The 20,155-nt window shown below is 49.8% G+C and overlaps 1 protein-coding gene across 24 annotated transcripts in view; it reads left to right on the plus strand.

Moving 5' to 3' along the window:
• The window catches only part of ZNF618 (zinc finger protein 618), a 184,908-nt gene that overhangs the window by 89,208 nt on the left and 75,545 nt on the right, over window positions 1–20,155 (plus strand). For all 24 annotated transcript variants that reach the window (XM_040482043.1, XM_040482046.1, XM_040482044.1 and 21 more), the window contains exon 2: window positions 12,586–12,629. In XM_040482043.1, coding sequence (XP_040337977.1) covers window positions 12,586–12,629 — 44 coding nt within the window. The remainder of the gene's footprint in view (window positions 1–12,585; window positions 12,630–20,155) is intronic.

A 20,155-nucleotide genomic window follows, 5' to 3' on the forward strand; every position in this document is an offset into this window, starting at 1 on the left:
TTCCTTCCTTCCTTCCTTCCTTCCTTCCTTCCTTCCTTCCTTCCTTCTTAGTTTCTTGTGTGTATTTCTTTTGTTTCTGGTCTTCTGTCTTCTTTGGTATCCCTTTACGCTGAATTTTAAGAGGCCACAGCTCCTCCTTCATATAGGGATTGTTTTGCAAATGGGAATGTGGTACCCGATAAAGGGTGCTTTGGGGGCCAGGAGACCCCAGCTTCTCTCTAAAGGGAGGGTGTTGGAATAGTTTGGGGGGGGCAAGCTAGTTACCATCCCCAGCTTTACCATGCTCACTGCAGACATCCATAATCAGTCACAGTACTCTTTTCACCTGAGCTCTGATGTGGCCCCAGAATCCACCTCAAGGCGTTACCCCCCAGGGGCCACTACTAACTGAATAGAATTGGCACTGAAAATACAGCCTGTTTGCCATTCTTGGACTAGATGATTCCCTAGACCCCATTCATCACCATGGTTCTCTGATTATTGGCAATAAGGTTCCTTTATGTTTTAAACCAACTGCTTGACCTTTATTAAGCCCCTTCTGTATGCAGCATAGCCCCGGGAGTTGTGGAGCCACAGAGGAGCCTTGAAAAGCTAGCCTTGTGGAAATTTTGCCTTGTGGAAATTTTGGTTGGGAACAAAGCTGCAGAGAGTGGTGATGTTTCCCAGGTGCGTGCTCAGGCAGGTTGTCCCTGTGGCCAAGGATGGCTTCGTGGGGCAGGGCCTGGGACCCAGCTGGTCAGTGGACTGCAGTCTGTGTGGTGAGACAGCATGAGCAAAGACAGAAACACCAGAATCAACAAGTTTCAGAAGTAGGAGGGTCCTCAGAACCCATCTGGTCAAAATTCTCCAATTTATAGGTAGGGAAACTAAGGCTCAGAGGAAAACAGGACTTGCCCACATTTTAATAAATGATAATTTGATACCTAAAGTTCAATAAATGCTAAGTCATTTTAATTATAAACATTTATATATCATTTACTATCTACCAGGCATTGTTTTGGGAGCTTTGTAAATGTTAACTGGTTTAGTCCAAAGTATCCTCGTGTGGTGAGTAGTATCATGATCCCCATTTGGCAGATGAAGAAACTGAGTCTCATTCAGAGGGTTAAGTGACTTCCTCCCTGTCACGTGGTTTGTAAGTGGTGGAGTCGGGACTTGAACCCAGGCCATCCAGCTCCAGATTCTATGCAGGGAGGCACTGTGCCAAGTAAATTCTGCTGAAGGGATCAGAATATGTTTGGGTTTCTTTGTTTCTTGAATGTATTAATTTTACTCACCACCATCAGGGTAATCATAATGACATCATCCAGATCTGTGGCTCAGGTAGCCTTGTTAACACTAGCTGAGAATTTTACAGACTTTATACCTTTTTATCCACCCAGCAGTTGTGTTTCATGGGGATTTTTTTCCTCTGTTTTACATTGGGGGAAACCGAGGCTGTGAGGTGAGGTTTCTTGAGCCCGGTCACGGAGCTACATCCTGGCAGGATTTGAACGTAGGCTGCCTTCCTCCAGATGTGAGAGCTGGAAGGCTTCTGAGAGGCCATCAGTCCAGCAGCCTCCCTGGACAGGTGGACAGAGGGAGGAGGGCAGAATTTGCCCATGCCAGCATTCAGGGGGAGGGGTCTCCTGGTGTGGGGATGCTGCTATTCTGGGCATGTCAGTGTCACCGTGGCCCTGTCACAGGAGGCCCAAGCCCTTTACTTTGGTCCTCCTTGAAGAGGTTTGAGGATAGCCTTTTCCTTTACTGACTTACTTAAAAATACCTAAGGAGGTGACTTTGAAAAACCCTGTCCCCCAATTCTGGGTTCAATAATTGGAGCTTGCAGTTCTCTCTAGTTATAATAGTTTTTTTTTTCCTCTCTTGAAGCAAAAAAGTCTTTCTTTTTTCTTTTTTAACTGCCCCCCCCCCGCACCACTTCCTGCTGATCTGAAGCGAATATTTATCACATATTTAATGAGTAATCTGAGTCTTGGCTTGGTGAGGCTGTACCAGGACATGGTTTATGGCTGATCTGGTTTTAACTCGCTCCAGGCGGTTTTCCCTGGAGTTTTCTGTAAAATCATAAACCTGGAGAGAGAATTTTTGTGGAATCCAGTCACATGACTCACTCTTTTGTAAATTGAGAGATTAACTGTGTGACTGTAAAGAACTGAGACGCATTTCTTTTTTGAAAAGAAAACAAACAGAGCAGCATTTATGCACCCAGAGGAGCGTGTCCACTCTTAAAGACGGGGAAGTCACTCGCCAAGGTCACCCCGCCGGGCCTTGGAGTCAGCATGGCATAGGGTTTGAGAACACGGACTTGGATTCAGAGCATCTGGGTTGGGGCCTGGCCGAGCGTCTTTCAACTGGTCCCTGCACCCTGCAAGCCTCTGGGACCTGACCTGGCCCACGGGACTGGGGACTGTCCCTACCACCCAGGGTGGTTGTGGAGATTACTCAAGACGGTATACCCCGTGCCTGAGCCCAGGGCTGGAATACAGGAGGTGCTCAATAGGCGCTGGCTGCTCCGGGATCACTAGCATTGTCCCTGTTGGAGGCCCTTTATGCTGGATTAATAGTACAAGCTGGCGCTATGTGGCTGTGAAGCCCCTCCCCTAAGCATGTGACTGATTAGCTCACTTAGTCCTTAGAATGGCCCATGAGCTGGGCACCAGCACCACACCCATTTTACGGAGGAGGGAACTGAGGCACTGAGAGGTCAAGTCACTGAGAGGCGAGGGTCCCGCTAGCAAGTGGCAGGGCTTGTGTCCCACCTGACTCCCAGTGACCGCCACCACCGCTGCTGATGTTTTGCTTCACAATTTAGTCTTGGAGCTTGAAGGCTTTTTTTGACTGCTGGTCCTGGGGGGAGAGACCAGGCCTCTTCTGGCCTTGGCTGAGGCCTCAGCTGACCCTCCCTCGATGCTGGCATCAGCCCCCTGTCGGGTCTTAATGCCTCCATGTTGCCTGCTCCAGCTGCCTTCTGCAGACACAACTCTGACCATGTTTCTCCCTGCCTAAAGCTCTTTGTGTTGGGTGAGAGGTGGAAGGGAACTCCCCATAGTTTCTCTGTAACTTTCCTGTAAATACAGGGTTATTTAAAAATTTTTTTTAATGTTTATTTGTTTTTGAGAAAGAGAGAGAGAGAGACAGAGTGTGAGCGGGGAAGGGGCAGAGAGAGAGGGAGACACAGAATCGGAAGCAGGCTCCAGGCTCCGAGCTGTCAGCACAGAGCCTGACGCGGAGCTTGAACTCACAAACTGCGAGGTCATGACCTGAGCCGAAGTCGGACACTTAACCGACTGAACCACCCAGGCACCCCTACAGGGTTATTTTAATATAAAAAAATTAAAAAAATATACAAAATATAAGAATATATAAAAATTATTTTTAAAAAAACCCTATAACCTTGCTGGACCTGACCCCAGGAACAGCTTCACCTTTTTTGATGTGGCCTTAGAACTTGTGATCTGCCCCCGCTGGACGAATAGAATTTGCCTACATTAAACAACCAGGAATTCTCATGGATCCTTTAGATCCAAGTGTGGATTGTGGGCTCCAGCTGTGCTGGCACCAGTGCCCTGGGATGAGACCGAGTCTTGGGGTCCGGCATGAGTCCCGCATGACCGCCTGGGGGAGGCTGCGGCCTGTCCTGTCTGACGTCAGGACGCCGCCCTCCTTCTAAGGTCCTTGGGTCAGGCCCCACTTCTGTCTCTCCCGGGTGCCCAGATCTGTGCACAGAGATCAGGTCCTCTGCACACAGTCGAAGACAGACCAGGGTTCCTCAATGGCTGCCTTTATTTGTATGTTTTTAAACCTGCCATTTATTGAGTGACTGCTGTGTGCCAGCTCTGCCCCACATGCTCTCCACACACTGTCTTAGATGATCCTTGGTGCTCCCAGCAATCCTTTGACCCAGAGCTTTCTCTCCTCCACTGCTGTCCCCAGCTGTTGCCATCTCTTCCCTGGAAGATGACAGTGGCCTCCATGCTGGGCTCCCTGCTTCCATCCTGCAGCCAGTGGTTGCTTTTGGAGGTGCATGAACCTTCAGGAAAGCCCGTGAGCCTTGGAGTGAAGCCCAAACCCCTGTGCCTGGTCTGCATGTGCTCAGTAATCACCAGCTGTTGATGGTATGACGGGGACAGTAATGACGAGATGGTGGCAGTGATGATGACGATGTCAGCATTAGGGTCTCCTGGTCCATCTGGCTGTCCACCAGAGGGAGAAGAACCTGCCTACACCTGGCAGTGACTGTGAAAGGAACAAAACTGTACTGGTTCCATTCCTAGGAAATCTGATTTATTTCTTGACCACATGACTTCAGACAACAAGGGCTTTGGGAGGGGCAGAAGGGCATTGTAACGAAGAGGAATAACGACATTGGTCATTTCTCTTTGTTCTCCCTGGTGGTTGGAAACTTGGCCAGTTGATGACATGTCTGGGCCTCCCTTGGCCTCTGGGCTCCGGACCGGGGTCTAATCAGGAGTTCCCTATGTGAACCTGGGCATGTCAGTGGGCTAGTCCCTTTGTCCAGGGGTAAGGCCTTCAGAGAAGGCTGTGGCCCTGCAGGCCTCAGTGACCCAGGCTTCCCTGCTGGGCAACATGGGGCCCTTCTCTTTGCCCTCTGGCACTCAGCTTGTGTTAGCTTCATTTGCATCTAGACTGTACATTCTCCCTATTGAGCCAGAGCTCTGTGTGCCCTGTTCCAGCCTCCCTCCCTCGGGGAAGCTCTTCCGACCCTGCAGTCTCCTTGGATCCTGTTGTCAAAGATGCTTGGGGAACCTAGGCCTTTCTCTTGAGAGCACATATCTCGGTTGGGAATTATAAGTTGATAGTGTGAAATAATTAAGCAATCACTGCCCATCTCCCTGACTGTTCTTGTGGCTGTTGTGTCCCCAGTAACAACCCTGGTGTCCTGCACACACAAGCACTTAATAGCTCGTATCGGGGTGAATGATGAAGAATGAGGTCTGATTCGGCATCAGTTTCCCACGGCCTTTCTCAGAATCACATGTTTGCTGTGCATTCTGTGAATACCCATTGAAAGATGCACTTCTTTGAACTCGGAGCCTTCTCCGGCAGCCAACTCCCACCCCTCCAGCTCAGATCCCTGAGTGGTCTGTGGCTTTGAGTGACCATGTTCAGGTAGAAAGCAAATAACAGAATTAAAAACCAGGCATCACGTGCTAGAAGTGTATCACTGAACGTGATGTCAGAAACAGGGTCTAATTAGGGAATTTAGAATATATTTCGTTTCCTGGGAGCGCTATCCTCTTTGTAACATGCAAAGCTGTTGTTTGGTGTTGGCACAGTCACCCTTCATAGATGTTTTTCAAGAATGAAAAAGCAGGGGTGGCCTTTGCTTGAGCTGGGGCCTGATGGCTCAGGAGGTGAATAGTTGATCTACATTGTTTTGGGCCAGGTTTGCCTTGTTGCTTCTAGACCTGAAGGGCCAAGTGTGTAGAGGAAATGGCCATTGACTGGGGTGAGAAGATGTGTGAGCCCTGGCCAAGTCAGGGACCTGCTGTGTGGTCTGGGGCAAGTCACTTGGTCCCTCTGGGTCATTGGCTAATTCTTGGGCCAAGGGGGATAGTTAAACTGCAGTGTCTCCTGAGCAGGGTTTGGGGGAGGATTTGGTGTCACGTGACGATCCGTGTCAGGCGTGTGACTCATCTTCTCATGTACCGGAGAGACGATTCCTGTTTTCTTGGTGTGGAGGCCCAAGATTTTTGGTGTCTTCCCTGACTCTTACTTTCTGTCACAGCCTAGATCCAGTTCGTCAGGAGGTCCTGCTGGTTCTACCTTCCAGTATATTCAGAACCCACTTCCTTACCCCCTTGCTGCCACTCCCCTGGTCCCAGACACACCATCTTTTACCTGGCCTCCTGCCTCCTTCGACCTTTGCCCCTGGTCCATTCTCAGCTTAGCAGCCAGAAGGATCTTGTAAAAATGGAAGTCAAATGATGTCACTTTGCCAAAACCTTCCGGTGGCACTCTAGGGTAAAAGCCAGAGGCCTTCAGTGGCCGCCAAGACCCCACATGGGCCAGCCTCCCGTACCTCTCCTCCTCTAGTCCTTGCTCATGGCACCCTTGCTGTTCCTGGAGCACACCAGGCACACTCCTGCCCTTGGGTCTTTGCACTGGTCATTCCCTTTGCCCCAGATACCAAATCCCTTACCTTCCATTGTTTGCCTAATGACACCTGCTCTTCTCACCTTACTTAAAACTGCAGCCTGCGGCCCCTCCCTTGGCCTAGCATTCTGACTGCCCTTCCCCTTCTCTGTTTTCCCGTCATGGAACTAATTCCTTTCGAGCATATGATATATTTTACTAATTGATTACACCTAATGCTTCTGTCTCCTCCGAGTTGAATGTAATCCCCGTGAGGGCAGGGATATACCCCAACTGACTAGAACAATGTCTGGTGTATATAGAAGGAGCTCATTAAATACTCGCAGGGTAAACAAATGACTTTCTCCTGATTTGAGTCTTGTGCCTCAGTGGGACAGACAGGAAATTCCAAGTTAAATTTTGGGGATCCACGGCTGCTGGAAAGGAAAGAGGTGTGTAAGTGAGGCTCAAGTTGTTTGGAACCCACTTGTCCTCCTGTCCTCCGGAATGTTAGGAGATGTAGAATGATCCTCTAGGCAGGGTCTGCTTCTCACTCATAAGTGCAGTGCCTCCTCCAGGCTTCCAGGTCGAGTGCACTTGGCTTCTCTCAGTGCTGAGGCTGAACGTCTTCCTATAGGGTCAGTTGTACCTGTTAGTAATATAAAACAGTATTTTTATATTCAAACATATGCACGTGTGAAGTACACAGGCTTATTTTGGAGTAATGTGCATTTGATACTTGTGAATATAACATTCATGTGAATTAAGAGAGACGATGAGACTTGAAAGGCATTTGGGCATGTGGGGAACTTCTTTTCTCTCCTGAGTCCACATTCACTTTTCCCTTCCAAGGGAGGAGAAAGCCAAGAAGTAGTAAATGTTGGGTATTTGGAATTGTCCATCAGTGGATTTGAGTTTGTCCACCCAAAGCTGAACACAGTAGGCTTTCAAGGAATATCTGTTGAATGAATAAAGGAGTGAGTGATTATTTAAGATCAGTTGTTATACTTCATCCCTAGTTGCCAATGCAGATCATTTATTCATCTAAGCAACTTCATTGTCATTGTTTCCCGAGAAGTAACCTAATGAATTCAACCATATTTGCTGAATGTTTGCCATGTGTCAGGCCCCGAGCTGGGTGCTGGAGTCATGGCCACGTGTGGGATATGGTCTTTGTCCAGAAGGAGCACCCAGCCTGGGGGACATTGGTGCTCCAGGAACTGTGGATCCCATCCCATAGAGTTGGTAAGAAGTGCTGGTGATAGAGTGTTAGGAGTGTTGGGGGAACAGTGAATAGGGACACGTCAAATCTGGCTGGGGAGATGGGGGGAGTCACTGATGTCTCCCAAGAGGAAGCAGTTTTTGCATTGCAGTAGGGGAGGGAGAAGGCAAGATCCTAATTATACCACCATGGGAATGTGCTGTATCGGGTCTGTCTTGGGCTTAACTGGCTGAGGCACCATTTTGGAGATGCCCTCTCCAAGATGGCGGCCCTCCTCCATCCTCTCAGGGCTCAGGGGACCATGAGCACCCACATTCGCAGTGGTACCTCAGCCTTGCTGAGCCTCTGGCTTGGTTCTCTTATCGCAGAAAGGCATTTCATTCTTCGAGATCAGGCAGCCAGGACCCAAGGAGCTGTTTTCCTCCATTGTGCAAGCATGACAAATCATTAATTTTTGATTGATTTGCTTAGAATTATGGGCGCCCCAGCATTCTTTCCGCCGCTGAACAGCTGTATAACAAATGAATATATCAGTGTGCACAAAAGATTGGAGATCTAAGAGAAGCAATTACGTTGGCCACCCTCCCCCACCCTCACCCCTTCCCGGGCAATGAAGGGAGGAAATTTTTACCAGAAATTCCTCAAGTGGCTTTAAAAAAAAAAAAATGCCTTTTTATAATTGAATTAAATCTTTATCTCTTTATCTTTTGCAGCAGATTTCCAAACACATACCAGTTCCCCATGTGCTTGGGTTCTATCCATCCAGGAGGAATCTTTAATAATGAAATTTCAACTCGTGAATTAAAACCAAAATGAAAAAAAGAAAAAGAAAAAAAAAAGGAGCAAATTCTACCCCTCCTTTTTTTTTTTTTTTTTTTTTTGGGTTGCTGCTATTCCTTTAAGATTTTGGAACCGTACCAGTGCACTAAATGTGACCTCCATAACTTTTAAATTAAGAATTTATGCTGGCTTGAAATTTATGAAATATTTCAGCATGAAAGAAAGCCTTTTTCCCTCAGGAAAATTGAGCAATAAATCACAGCACTGTGGATTTACTGCCCTAGAGCCAGCGAGAGATAGGATTTTTTTTTTTTTTTTTTGCTTCATTCTGAAAAAAAAAAATGTAATCATATAAGACAGCTTAGCTGCTATCCTCCTACTCTCTAGAATTTTTAATTTCAGCTGTTTCTGCTTGGATTTATTTCCAATATTCCTGCTCGGCTTTTCAATTTCCTCAGTTATTAAATTTTAATTCAGTGCATTAGCATTTAAATTAAAAAAGGGTTTATTTTATCGAAATCGTTGGCCAGCCCCCATCCCGTAGCACACGAATTGCCTGTTTCTGCCATTTGCACAAAATGTGAAATGCAGCTAATGTCCTACAACTTACATTTGCACAAATTCAGAAATAAAATTTCTGGGTTTGGAATAATATTTTCTTTCCAAGAAAATCCTTAATAAGAGAATGGAAAAGAACAACTTAACATTCATTTGGGAGGGAACAGGAGGGTCGAATGAAACCGAAAATAGCTTTGCCCGGGTCCTAAGGAGAAACTGGTGTAAAAGGAATGGATGGGGTGGGCAAAGGGGGCCAGGTGCCCTTGTGGAGAGCTGGGGGGTGTGTGGATGCCTGTACCCCCACCTTGTAAGCGTGAGGAGGAGGGTCTCTCATGCGCCCACTGTGCCCCGCCCCATTTCACTTGCCATAGAGGGGCTTGGTTAAGATTGGATCAGCTCCATACAGAGAAACAGAGATGAAGGGTGGCAGGAGACCTGATTCAACTCTCATGCCTCCCGTCCCGTTTCTACCAATGAGAACCTCAGGTCCATGGAAAAGGAAGGAGCCTGCCCAAGGTGGGAGCCAGACAGAGCCAGACAGAAGCTGCATCTATAGGAGCACATGGTCCGTTGGCAGCTGGATTTCCATTGCTCAAGCGGGTACTACAGATACCTGGCCTGTGTTTAGTACCTAGTACTTAACAAGTACTAAGTACTTACTACTCAGTGTATTTGGTATCGTTTTGACCAGCCCTTCAGAGGAAGCCTCAGAGCTGTGGGGTCTGGTGGATGCTAATGAGATGCTGACTTGTAGCATGGGATTTGGATCACTCCCTGAGACAGGCCGGGTAGACCCCTGGAGCAGAGCAGGTCGGCCCTGCCCCTCGCTCATCTGCCGTGCAATCAGTACTTAGTCCGTGCTAGGTACTTTTACACGCGTTACCTTATTTATCAGAAGTCTCGCCAGTCCTAGGAGATAGTCCTGGGGGTGGCATATTGCCATTTTGCACCTGAGGAAACTGAGGCCTTGAGGGTGCAGGTGACTTACCAAGAATCATACAGCCCGGAAATGGCAAAAGCGGGGCTCCAAACTCAAGACCATCTATTGACGCCAGACCCCGTGCCATTCACCTTCAATGCAAATTGAGAAGCAGGTCAGATTACCCTGGGTAAAAGTGAGTTAGTTGGTGGTTTAGGTTGAATCTTAGGAAATGGCTGGTATTAGACCATTTGGAAAATGACTGTCAGAGGTTCAGAGGTTCAGCTTAATTCAAGCAGTAGGTAGTTGTGAGGACGCAGGCAGAGCTCGCCTGGCATCTCACAGATCTCTCCGCCTGAAGGTCGGCGCCCTCAGCACTGTGGGCTCCCGCTGGGGCTGGGAGGGCCCCTCACGGCTGGTCTGGACTCAGCCAGGCCCAAGTGCCTGATTGACGGGAGCTGTGATACGAACACATGCTTTCTCGGACATCTCTGCCTTGCGCCTGTCGTCCACCAGTGCGCCCACCCGCATCAGCTCCGGTAAGCGGCCATGTCACATCTGCCCAGGTGGCCCTCGGCCCTCCAGCGGCTGCGTTTCCTCTGCCGCACCGCCCGAGTTTCTGTGCAGGGATTTGTTTGGACCGCTGAACATTTTTAGCATTTTGTCTTTGTTTTATAAAAATTGGTGGAAAACAAAACTGAGAGTTGCTATTGGTGGCAAAAGCACAAGTATCACAAACATTAAAAGGGAAACGTAGGTGGAGATGATAAGGTGTGCCAGAGACAGAATCTTTTCTCCTACCTGGTGTCATGTTCACTGTCCTCATGTGATCAACCCTGGGTGAAATGGGGAAGGAAAAGGACCAAAAAAAAAAAAAAAAGACAACATGAAAATATGTATGAAATGCTAGAAATACATGGCCCAGAGTTGAGTCTGAAAGATGAGAGATCATTTGGGATTTTATAATGTTTTAAAGCTCTCTGGGGCAGAATTTCCACCCTTTACCACTTCTGCCTCTTGGGATATGAAGATTAAGACAAGTTCTTCCCATTCACTTTCCATAGAAGTTTTGGGGAATGCAAGATGTCGGAAAGAGGCTGTAATTGATCCCATTCTTTTGCTCCCAGTGAAATAATATGCAAACCATTTTCCGCTTTCTTGTTTCTTCCACTGAAGTAATACACCAGCATCCCATTAATTTCTCCCTCCCAGGCCTCGCGTTTCTACCTCCTTACTTGTCCTTCATCTTTGCATTTCCCCGGTCGGGGCAGTGGGGGCTGTGTGGATTTCCTTCATTTCCCGATTGGCTCTTCTTCTGAATGTTGGCGGGAGATAAAATATTCCAGAGCTGAGCGAAGAGGGCACCGGAGTGACCCAGACCTAGGCTTGTAGCTGTGGGATGTTGGATAAACGACTTACATTCTTGGACTCTTGTTGCCTCACTTGTAAAATGGGGATATTGTGTATGTATGTTGGGGGACCGACCCATCAGGAGGACTAAATAAGAAGCATTAAATGTTGCCTCACTTGTAAAATGGGGATGTTGTGTATGTATGTTGGGGGACCCATCAGGAGGACTGAATAAGAAGCATTAAATGTGCGGACACTGGCGCCTGATGGGAAGTTAGCTGGGGGAGGGAGTCTGGACACCCCTGGGGGCCAGGCAGGAGGGCCGAACGTAAGGCAAGACGGAGCAGCGGGCACTGTGGAAAACCAGGTATGGCAGCCCTAGCTGGCTGTGGTCATGTGGGCCTGAGTGCTGCTTTCACATGCTGAAATCCGGCCTTCTTTGGGTGAAATCCTTGGTGTTTTTACATATTGACCGCATTGAAGTCCACCATCTGGTTTTGCCAGTTTGCAACTTCTTAGTAAGGGCGCTCATCCAAAGGTGGCTGCAGTTGTCTTTCTTTTAGGTCCACAATCCTGAAATTCAAAAACCTTGAAGGCAGAAAGATGTTTTGTAATCGGTGAGGTGGCACAAGTTGGCCTGAAGGGAGAAGAGACTCATTGCGTCTTCACTGAGCCTCTGCAGGGCTGACCGCATACGTTTCACTCTGGAAGTATCACTGTGTGCTTGAGTCGGGGTCGGGGGGTGGGGTGTCTCCCCAGACCCTGCCAGGGTGTTTCAAAATACAGAACACGTGCGCTACATTACCTTCCTAAACTTGGAAGGATTCTGAATTTGGAAACACATGTGTGCCAGAGTTTTGAACCTGCATTATTCTAAGTGTGATTACTATTATTGTAAATGCTTTGACAAAGCCAGGAAAATGCATCTTCGACCAGTGCGCCCTTCCCATTTCTGCAGCCTACTTCAGCTTCTGCATAGAGGTCCCCCCAATACCAGCCTAGTGGTCAGGAACCCCAGGTATTGGTCATTCAGTCCTCATGAGACTTCAGGCAGCTCCCTCCTGGCTCAGGCCCTGGGTCTCTCCATCTGAACCAGAACTTTATGATTTCTGAAATTTTCATTTGGTCAGCCTTATCTCCCTGTCCACCCCTACCCCACCCCCACCCCCAAATAAGAAGAGATTAAGAACCAGTACTCTCTTGTCTCTCCCTGCTAGGAGGGTTGGGGGACAGAATATTTTAACATAATAGGATTTTCCCCCTCCGGTTGGTAGGAATAAATCTGCGGCTACTGTTTTATTGGAAATCCCAGATGAAAATAAAAATGGTGCAATTCAATCTCAGATTTAGCTGGTTACTTACTTTTCACTGAGTCCCCAGGGCCCTGTGGTTGCTGGGTTTGTGTTGGCAATGGGTGCTCCTCTGGATTTAAAGGGCCAAGCAAATTCCGGGGGTGGGGGCGGGGGGTGGGGTGGGTGGTCTGACTCCCTCTTACCACTAGGGGCAGATTTTCCCCACCTGGAAGAATGGAGCAGGGGTTTGTGCTAGTTCTCCCTTCCCTCTGGAGGCGGGTGTCGAGGGGGAGCTTGGTGGGGCATCAGTGGGTAGGGTCTGTGGTTTCCCCCATGGCTGATGGAGGTGTTTTGGGTTTCTTTTGCAGGCTGACGGAGCCAGTGCAGCTGGAAGGAAAAGCACGGCGAGCAGGTACACTCCCCGTGCCCAAGGCTGTCCCCTTCCCTGCCCCCCCTCCCCGTTTCACAGCTGACAGCCACCTCTCTCTGGTCCTTCCCTTCCCCTGAAAGGGGGTGGGTGGTCCAGGCCAGCTCCCTTTGCTGAGAAGTATCCATACTTCCCCGGAGGATGTGCGGTCGTGGTTAGGCCCCGGTACCCTCTCTGAGCAGCCACAAATGGACCAAGGATGACTGGGTTCTGAACTGGCCTTTGGGCGCTCGAGCTGGGGGGAATTATGGTGAAGCACGAGACTGGGCAGAGGACCGGGCTCGAATCCCATCTCGGCTGCCGTGCAGTGACCTCCAGAGCAGCCTGCCCATCCCATCCTAGTTTGGAACTCGTGGCCCAGCTTGAGTCCTGTGCTCGTCTCCCTGAATCTCACCCCCCCCCCCACAGCAGGGGGAGGGGATGCTCTGCATAGCCAGACCAGGGCTGTGTCCTCACCCTGGGAGCTGGCAGGAGTTTGGATGGGGGAGGGGGTCCCTCAAGGAAAGCTGGGCGGTCATTCCCGAAGAAGGCGGGAAGAGATGCTGGATAGGCCCACGCTGCAGATGTCTGCCTCTGGTGGTGGCACAGGCAGGCACTTGGTGCATGTCAGCGCTGTTTCTGCTGTCGCCGTGTTCCCTCAGGGAGGGCGGAGCTGGAGTGGCCAAATGACCTTTACGGGGGCCACTGGAGATAGGAGGAAGGCAAGGGACCAATGAGAGTTGGCTCTCCAAGCCACACACCAGATCTGGACCGGGCTCTAGGATTACCTACTGGAGTTGGGGTCAGAGTATGAACGCCAGGCAGAGGAACTTTCCCTTTAGTCCACAACTGGTTCTTTAGAACGTTAAGAGATTTTTGTAGAAAAGAGAGGGTCTGTGGCCAAGTGAGTGTGAAGGACAGCGGGTTCAACAGAGGCAACAGATTTCTTTGCTGTGGGTCCTTTTCAGTCTCTCACCTGCTCATGTGTGCGCCTGACAACATCTGGGATGAGCATTCCGTATTTCTCCAAGTTGTTTAACTGTGGAACCCTTTTATTGAAAGTTTGGCTGTGGAGCAAGTGTTCCTTGGAACGCGCTTCGGGAAACGACGGGGAGCCATTGCTCTTTGAGAAAGAGTCACATGCTTGGCTCTGTGGTTTGGGAAGATCACCCCAGCAACCGTGTGCAGGGTGGATTGGAGGCGGCTAGAATGGAGGCAGAGATACCGGGCCGGAGGTCACCGTGACCCACACCACCCAGCACGGCCCGGCTCCCAGCCGCTTCCCCTTGCTCCCCCTGACCTCCTCTCAGTTTATCTACCCCCCTAAACCAGGGGTCGACCAGCTTTACCTGTAAAGGGCCAGATAGTAAATATTTTTACAGTTTGAAGACCATAGGTCTCTCTGGCAACTTCTCTGTCCCATCAGTGCCTGTGAAAGCACCATAGGTGATCCATAAATACCCAGTCTGTGGTTTGCCAACCCCTGGCCTCAGCTGACTCTTGCCTGAGAGCCTTTCCAGCTGCTGTTCCCTTTGGCTGGAATGTACTTTTCTCTGATCTTCCTTCACGTCTTGACTCCATCCTCCCCTGGGAGAAACCTTCCCTGCACCTCTCCTTCAAGGGCCTGTGGCCTGTGGCCTGTGGCCTGTGTCCCTCATAGGCTGTTCATGCTCTGTATTTATCCCACGTATTTGCGTGATTTTCTCTACCTCTCCCTTTAGGGTACCAGATCCATAGGCAGAAACTCCTAGCAGGCGCTCAGTGTTTGGAGGACGGATATCCTGAATGAGATGGGAGATGTGGGGATGATGTGGGGGTGGGGGGTAGACCACCAGGCTCAGGCCTGTGAACGCTGGCAGTGACACCTGTGGCCGGCAGCTGCCCAGCGCCTTGTGTTTGGCTGCTGGGCCCCTGGTCGTGGGATTTCGTGTAAGAGCAGTACATGGGGCGGCGGCAGTCCCTAGACTGGGGGTGCCTGGAAGTGCTTCCTGGATTGGATTGTCACGACTGGAAGGGGCCTCGGAGCTTGTCCAGTCCCACCCTCTCCCTGGACACTTGGGGAGGGACGGCCCTGCTCGGGGTCTTGTGATGAATAAGTGATGTCAGGCCTCGAACCTGCTAAAGCAGGGTGCTTATCCCCACTCAACAGTGCTGTGCTGGAGTGAGGGTCTGGCCAGCCTCTCCCACTGACCCCCATGTTTATTGAGCAGCTGTTCTGCTAGGCCCAGTGCCGTGTGTCAGAACTCAGACAGATTCGATGCTAAAGTAGTCATCCAGCAGACTCTTGAGTGTGGACAGAGGACGAGCCTCCATCTGTTTCTCAGGACTTTCATGCAGGTATAGTTCTTGCCGTCACTTTCCGATGCGTGAGTTTCTCCCACACCAGGTCAGAAGGCCGCAGGCAGGTTTCCCCATAGCAGCAATGGCTGCCTGAAGTTCTGAATTGAGTCTTACCAGCCTCAGGCTGCCGTCAGAGGGAGAAGAGGTGCCTGGCCTGGTCAGGGGAAGGGGGGATGGCACGTGTACCATCAGTTTGCCCGGCCTCAGTAGCCTGGGCTTGCACATATTCTGTGACAGAGCGCTATCCCCACAGTGCCAGAATATGCACCAGGAAGGGCCAGCTCAAGTCTTAGGGTCATGTGTGACTTAAAGAAGAAATTTCTAGTGGTAACAACTAGCATTCATTCAGCACTTCTGTGTCAGGCTCTGAGCTAAGTGATTCACATATATTAGATTATTGTTAACTGATGTAATCTTTATAATAGCCCTATGAAGGAGGCACTCTTATTATTTCCACTTTACAGAAGAGGAAACTGAGGCATGGAGTGCTTAACGGGCCTCAGGCTGACCAGTTGGAAGTGAGCAGTAGAGCCAGGATGCCCACCCAGGTCTCACTTCTCTGATAGGTACACTTAACCACTGTTCCCTCCCACTTCTGAGGATGAAGTGGTCAGTTAACAGATGTTAGAGGAGCCTGTTAGGGGCTGGGGGCTGTGCCATCGGCTAGGTGCTTGTCAAGAAGCCAGGGACTTTGAAGGAGCTCAACCAGTGAGTTTATATTGATTCTATAATTAAAGCTAATAGAGCATCTTTGAGAGACCCAAACGGTACTGTTGTATAGTGACCCAGCATTCAGTCTGAGAAGTGAATTATGCGTTAAATATCAGGAGAATATTAATGCAGGCCATAGTTGAGGCCACTTGCGAATTTGACCCTGGCCTTGCGTTAGATCGGCCAGGTGGGGTTTAGACACATCGGCACTTTGCAGAGCATTAGACACATTTAGTCCCTGTTTCAGATGGAGAAACAAAGGCCCGAGGCTCCCTGAAGTCAGAGTTAGGCTATGCCACCCTGGCCAGGAATGACCTAGAAGGAGCCCTGGCCCTCTGACACGGGCCTCCTCCCCCAGCTCCCGGCCGGGTCCCGGCGCACTCGGTTATTATGCCAAGGTCTGCTTTCTTCCCAGCGCCTGTCTTTTGGCCCAGAACGCCTAATTTTGTTACTTCTCCAGAGGGCCTCTGGCTAAACCCCAAAACCAACAGCACGGACTGCTAAGGAATTAGTGTTAAATTGAGGGGGACAAGGAGAGGTGGTGTTTCTGATCCTAAGAAACAGCCGAATGTGGTTTGGTTTACTTCTCTGTAACCCAACCTGGGTCGATTTTACAGGACCGGTGATCCCTGCACTTGAGGTCAGTGCTGACTTGGTGTGCAGGTTACAAACCACATAGCACAACTGTAGCCAGACTTCACTTATTCTGAGAGGCATGGGGGCTGTGGGGCCTTAACCGTGGAAAATTCTAAAGGAAATGCAGTTTTTGTAACCAAGTAAACGTAGCTACAGGGTTGCTGTAATGAAGAATTATGCCTTTTTTGTCAGTTGAAGGTTTTTAGAGCTGATAGGGCTCTATAGATAATCTGGAGTAACTGTCTCATTTTCAGATAAGGAAACCAGGGATAGAAGAGGTTAAGGGACTCATTGCCTTGCTGTGTAGACCCGTTGCCTAACAAGCAATCAGGATCTTGTAAACAGAGAGATTTGGTCGGGAGTGGGGGGTTGGTGATAAGACCAAATCTCATGCATTCATTCTGCAAATACTTAGCGCCTACAAAGGGCCAGGATCTGATCTGGGTGCTGGAAATACAGTGGTGAACAAAACAGAAATCCCTGGCCTTGTGGAACTCGTTTTCTAGTGAGAGTGGAGGCGATGTAATCAATACATACAATGTGTGGTAGTGAGAGAGAAGCAGAATGGGGATTGGGAGAGCCAGAAGGAGTATTGCATCACCAGAAGGTGACATTTGAAAGGATCTGAAGAAAATGAGGGACTGAACCAAGCAGTCATTGGGGAGAAACACATTCAGGCAGAGAGAACAACAGGTGCAAAGGCCCTGGGGCAGTGGTGTGTAGATTGTGTTGGAGCAGGAGCAAGGAAGCTGATATGGCAGATAGCGCTTTGGAGGCTATCATCAGGACTTTGGCCATTACCCTACGTGAGGTGTGGGGAGCCACTGGAGAGTTTGAGCAGAGGGATGGTATGATATGATTTGGTTTTAAAAGGATCATTCTGGCTGCCAGAAGGTGGATAAACAGCAAGAGGCAGGATTAAAGAGGTGTCGCCAAGAGTTCAGGACAGGCAGGACCTTAAAAGGTAGCCTTGGAAGTGAGTTTCCGAAGGCTGTATCTTCTCAGGCCCGGGGAATCCAGTTCAGCAAAGCATTGTGTGAGTTCTGAATCCAAATAATGCACACTTCTCCATGGCTGGTCTGCCAGGTCACTTCCTCACCTTCTCTCTAGCCCCGCTGAGGGTCAGGCAGCTCATTAGCACCGTGCTGAGGAGCCCAGACTGCCTGGGTCCAGGTCCCGGGGCTACCCACTGCCTGGTTGTGTGACCTTGGGCTAGGTACACAATCTCCAGTTTCCTCATCTGGAAAATGGGAATTATATTAGACCTTCCCTCATAGTGTTGTCAGTGAAATAGTAATATGCATACGCCTAGCACAATGCCTGGCCCATAGTAGGTGTTCAGGAAACATTTATTTTTATCACCACCGTGCTGGATTCCCTTCCTAGGAGGAGGTGACAGTGGGATGGCGATTGATTTCTTGTTGAGTCTGGACCCTGGAGAGAGGACTGGAGTCAGGGACGAGGGTGGGGGTGGAGCTCATATTTGTCAAGGGCTGACCCCCATCCAGTCACACACAGATCTCCTTTGGTTCTCCCCTCTGAGGTAGTGATACTGTCCCTCCTCCTCAGAGGGAATTGAGGAATAGGCTTGTCCAAGGTCACACACGTCGTAAAATAGCTTTGGACGTAGCTGAGTCTCAGTCCTTCAGGCCAAGCTTTCTCACTGGTGGACCATTACTTAATCGGATCACCACGTGTATGCAGCCACATAATTATTATTATTATTACTTTTGAAAGAATACCTTCTTGTTTCGCATTTTGGTTTTCAGCAGTAAAATCAAAGTATCCCTGAACAAATTAACTTCATTTGTACAAAAAACTCACAGTAGCAGTTGGCTCCGATGGTGGTCCCTGACCAGTACGATATTAGCAGAATGGATTATTGGAGCATGCTGGGTATATTTTAGCCAGGGCACATCTTTATCTTGATTCTAGGCTTATGGTGCAGTTTTTGGAGCTCGGATTTGGTTTCCAGAAATGTGTATGCTCACCATACCAAACTTGGGGCGAAGTCAGGCCACAAAATGCCATAAAATTGCAGGCTGACTCTGGGGACCCTGTACCCATTCCACGAGGCCAGTGCTTTTTTGGTGGGCAGGGCTTCCTGTCTGCCTGATCAGTTACTGTTAAACCTAGGCTCTGCAGATAGGGCAGATTCTGGAAAATTCAGGCATGTCCTTAGGTTGCCTCTGGAGACAGCCACAGAAATGCAAACTAATGCACATCGAAAGCGGTGAATCATTTTTGCCAAATGGCTTGCAGTGGTCGAGCAGAGGGAGGTGACTGGGGTCCCTAGGGAGCCCTGTGCTCAGTGCATGCACCCAGGAGTTTTCAGTGCACGCACCCAGAAGGAGTCTGAACAGATTCGGCAAGTGGCGCCCCTGCACCGACCCGACCCGTTCAGGGCATGCAGAAGTCTCGCCTCGTCCTGAAGAGGCGCCATCTTGAGAGGGTAACTCGGATCGTCCAACCCCGTTGCTTCTTGAGCCCCTTGATGTCAAAGGCCCTCGATCTGAGAAAACAGCTCAGGAAGTTTCCACAGCCTCACCGTTTGTCTGGCTCTGCTAACGGAACAGAAAGATGCTCACCCTCAGCTTGCGCTTCCTCCAGCTTTCCATGCAAAGCGTGATGCTTAAGAATGCCCTTATGCTCCAAACCTACCTTCCTGCTCACTGCCGCCTTCGCATCCTGCAGTGAACTTGGCTGCAGTGTGTCCTCCTCCCCCTCCTCATCGCTGCTGCCTGGGGAGGGGGGCGGCCATGCCCACCACTTCTTCTGTTTTCTGGGGCTGAAAAATCGCCCCTCTGCATTCAGTTAGGAGTACTCCATCATTGGCCTACGAGCTGATATTTTTCATAGTTTGGCCAAACTTTCCACGTTTTTGTCTGGCAAGTACTTGGTAAGGATGGGAGAAAAGAGCTAACATTTATGGAGCCCCACTAGGTGTGAGGTGTTGTGCTGGGTGCCTCATGTACATCTCTGTCCTTGAATCTTCTAAACAACTCTTAGTGGTTCGCATTAACTTCACCAGCTTCCATGCGAGGAGAGCGGGGCGTAAGTAGGTTAGGAAGCTTGGCAACGGCTCAGCGTCTAGTTTATTACCCCCGAACACCTTGGGAAGACGTGGACCACGTTAGGGGCACATTGGCGGCCGAAGGGCAGCTCCGGGCATCAGCTGTCAGTGTGGGCAGGATGTTGGAGCAGAGGGGTCCTGCTGGGAAGCTTCTTTACCTTTCATTCCAAGGAGAAAGTGGCCGGAGGAGCTGGGCGTCAGAGAGAGAGAGAGATAGTAGCTAAGTCTCAGCCTCAGTAGGGAATCATTTTGGTGGCAGAGGGAGTGTAATTTTTCTCTGTTCTCACATCAGCCAGCGTGACGACCAACGTAGGAGTCGTCTCGGTCTTCGCTGGTTGAGTCGGCTGCTCTCTGGGGTCTGCATGGGACCCCGCAGGTGCCCCAGAGGGTCTCTGCAGGACTGCGGGCAGGGACTCTGCTGTGACCCCCCCTTCCCCACCTGCCAGCGGAGGGAATGCTGTCCGAGTAAGAAGTCCTGAGTCTGCAGTGTCCCCGACAATTGGGTGAGGAGAAACTCAGAAAGGTGAGTCTTGGGAGAGCAGTGCACCTTCCTCACGGTTCCGAATTGTACCATCGCTACACCCATTGGACGAGGAATGCAGCGTGTCTCTTTAAAATGCTGTTAGCAGTAATTCTTTTTAATGACCTGGGCCAACCTTCCCTGTGCCATGACACCCGTAAAAGAAGTTCCCAGCTGTCCCCGGAGGGCCCCATCCTGCTAAATGTCGGAGTTGGTGACTTGACAGCATTGCTCAAGACTCCTGCTTTTCTC

The sequence above is a fragment of the Herpailurus yagouaroundi genome, unplaced genomic scaffold (genome assembly GCF_014898765.1).
Source record: "Herpailurus yagouaroundi ecotype Mexico unplaced genomic scaffold, PumYag 160, whole genome shotgun sequence".
NCBI classification, from domain to species: Eukaryota; Metazoa; Chordata; class Mammalia; order Carnivora; family Felidae; genus Herpailurus; species Herpailurus yagouaroundi.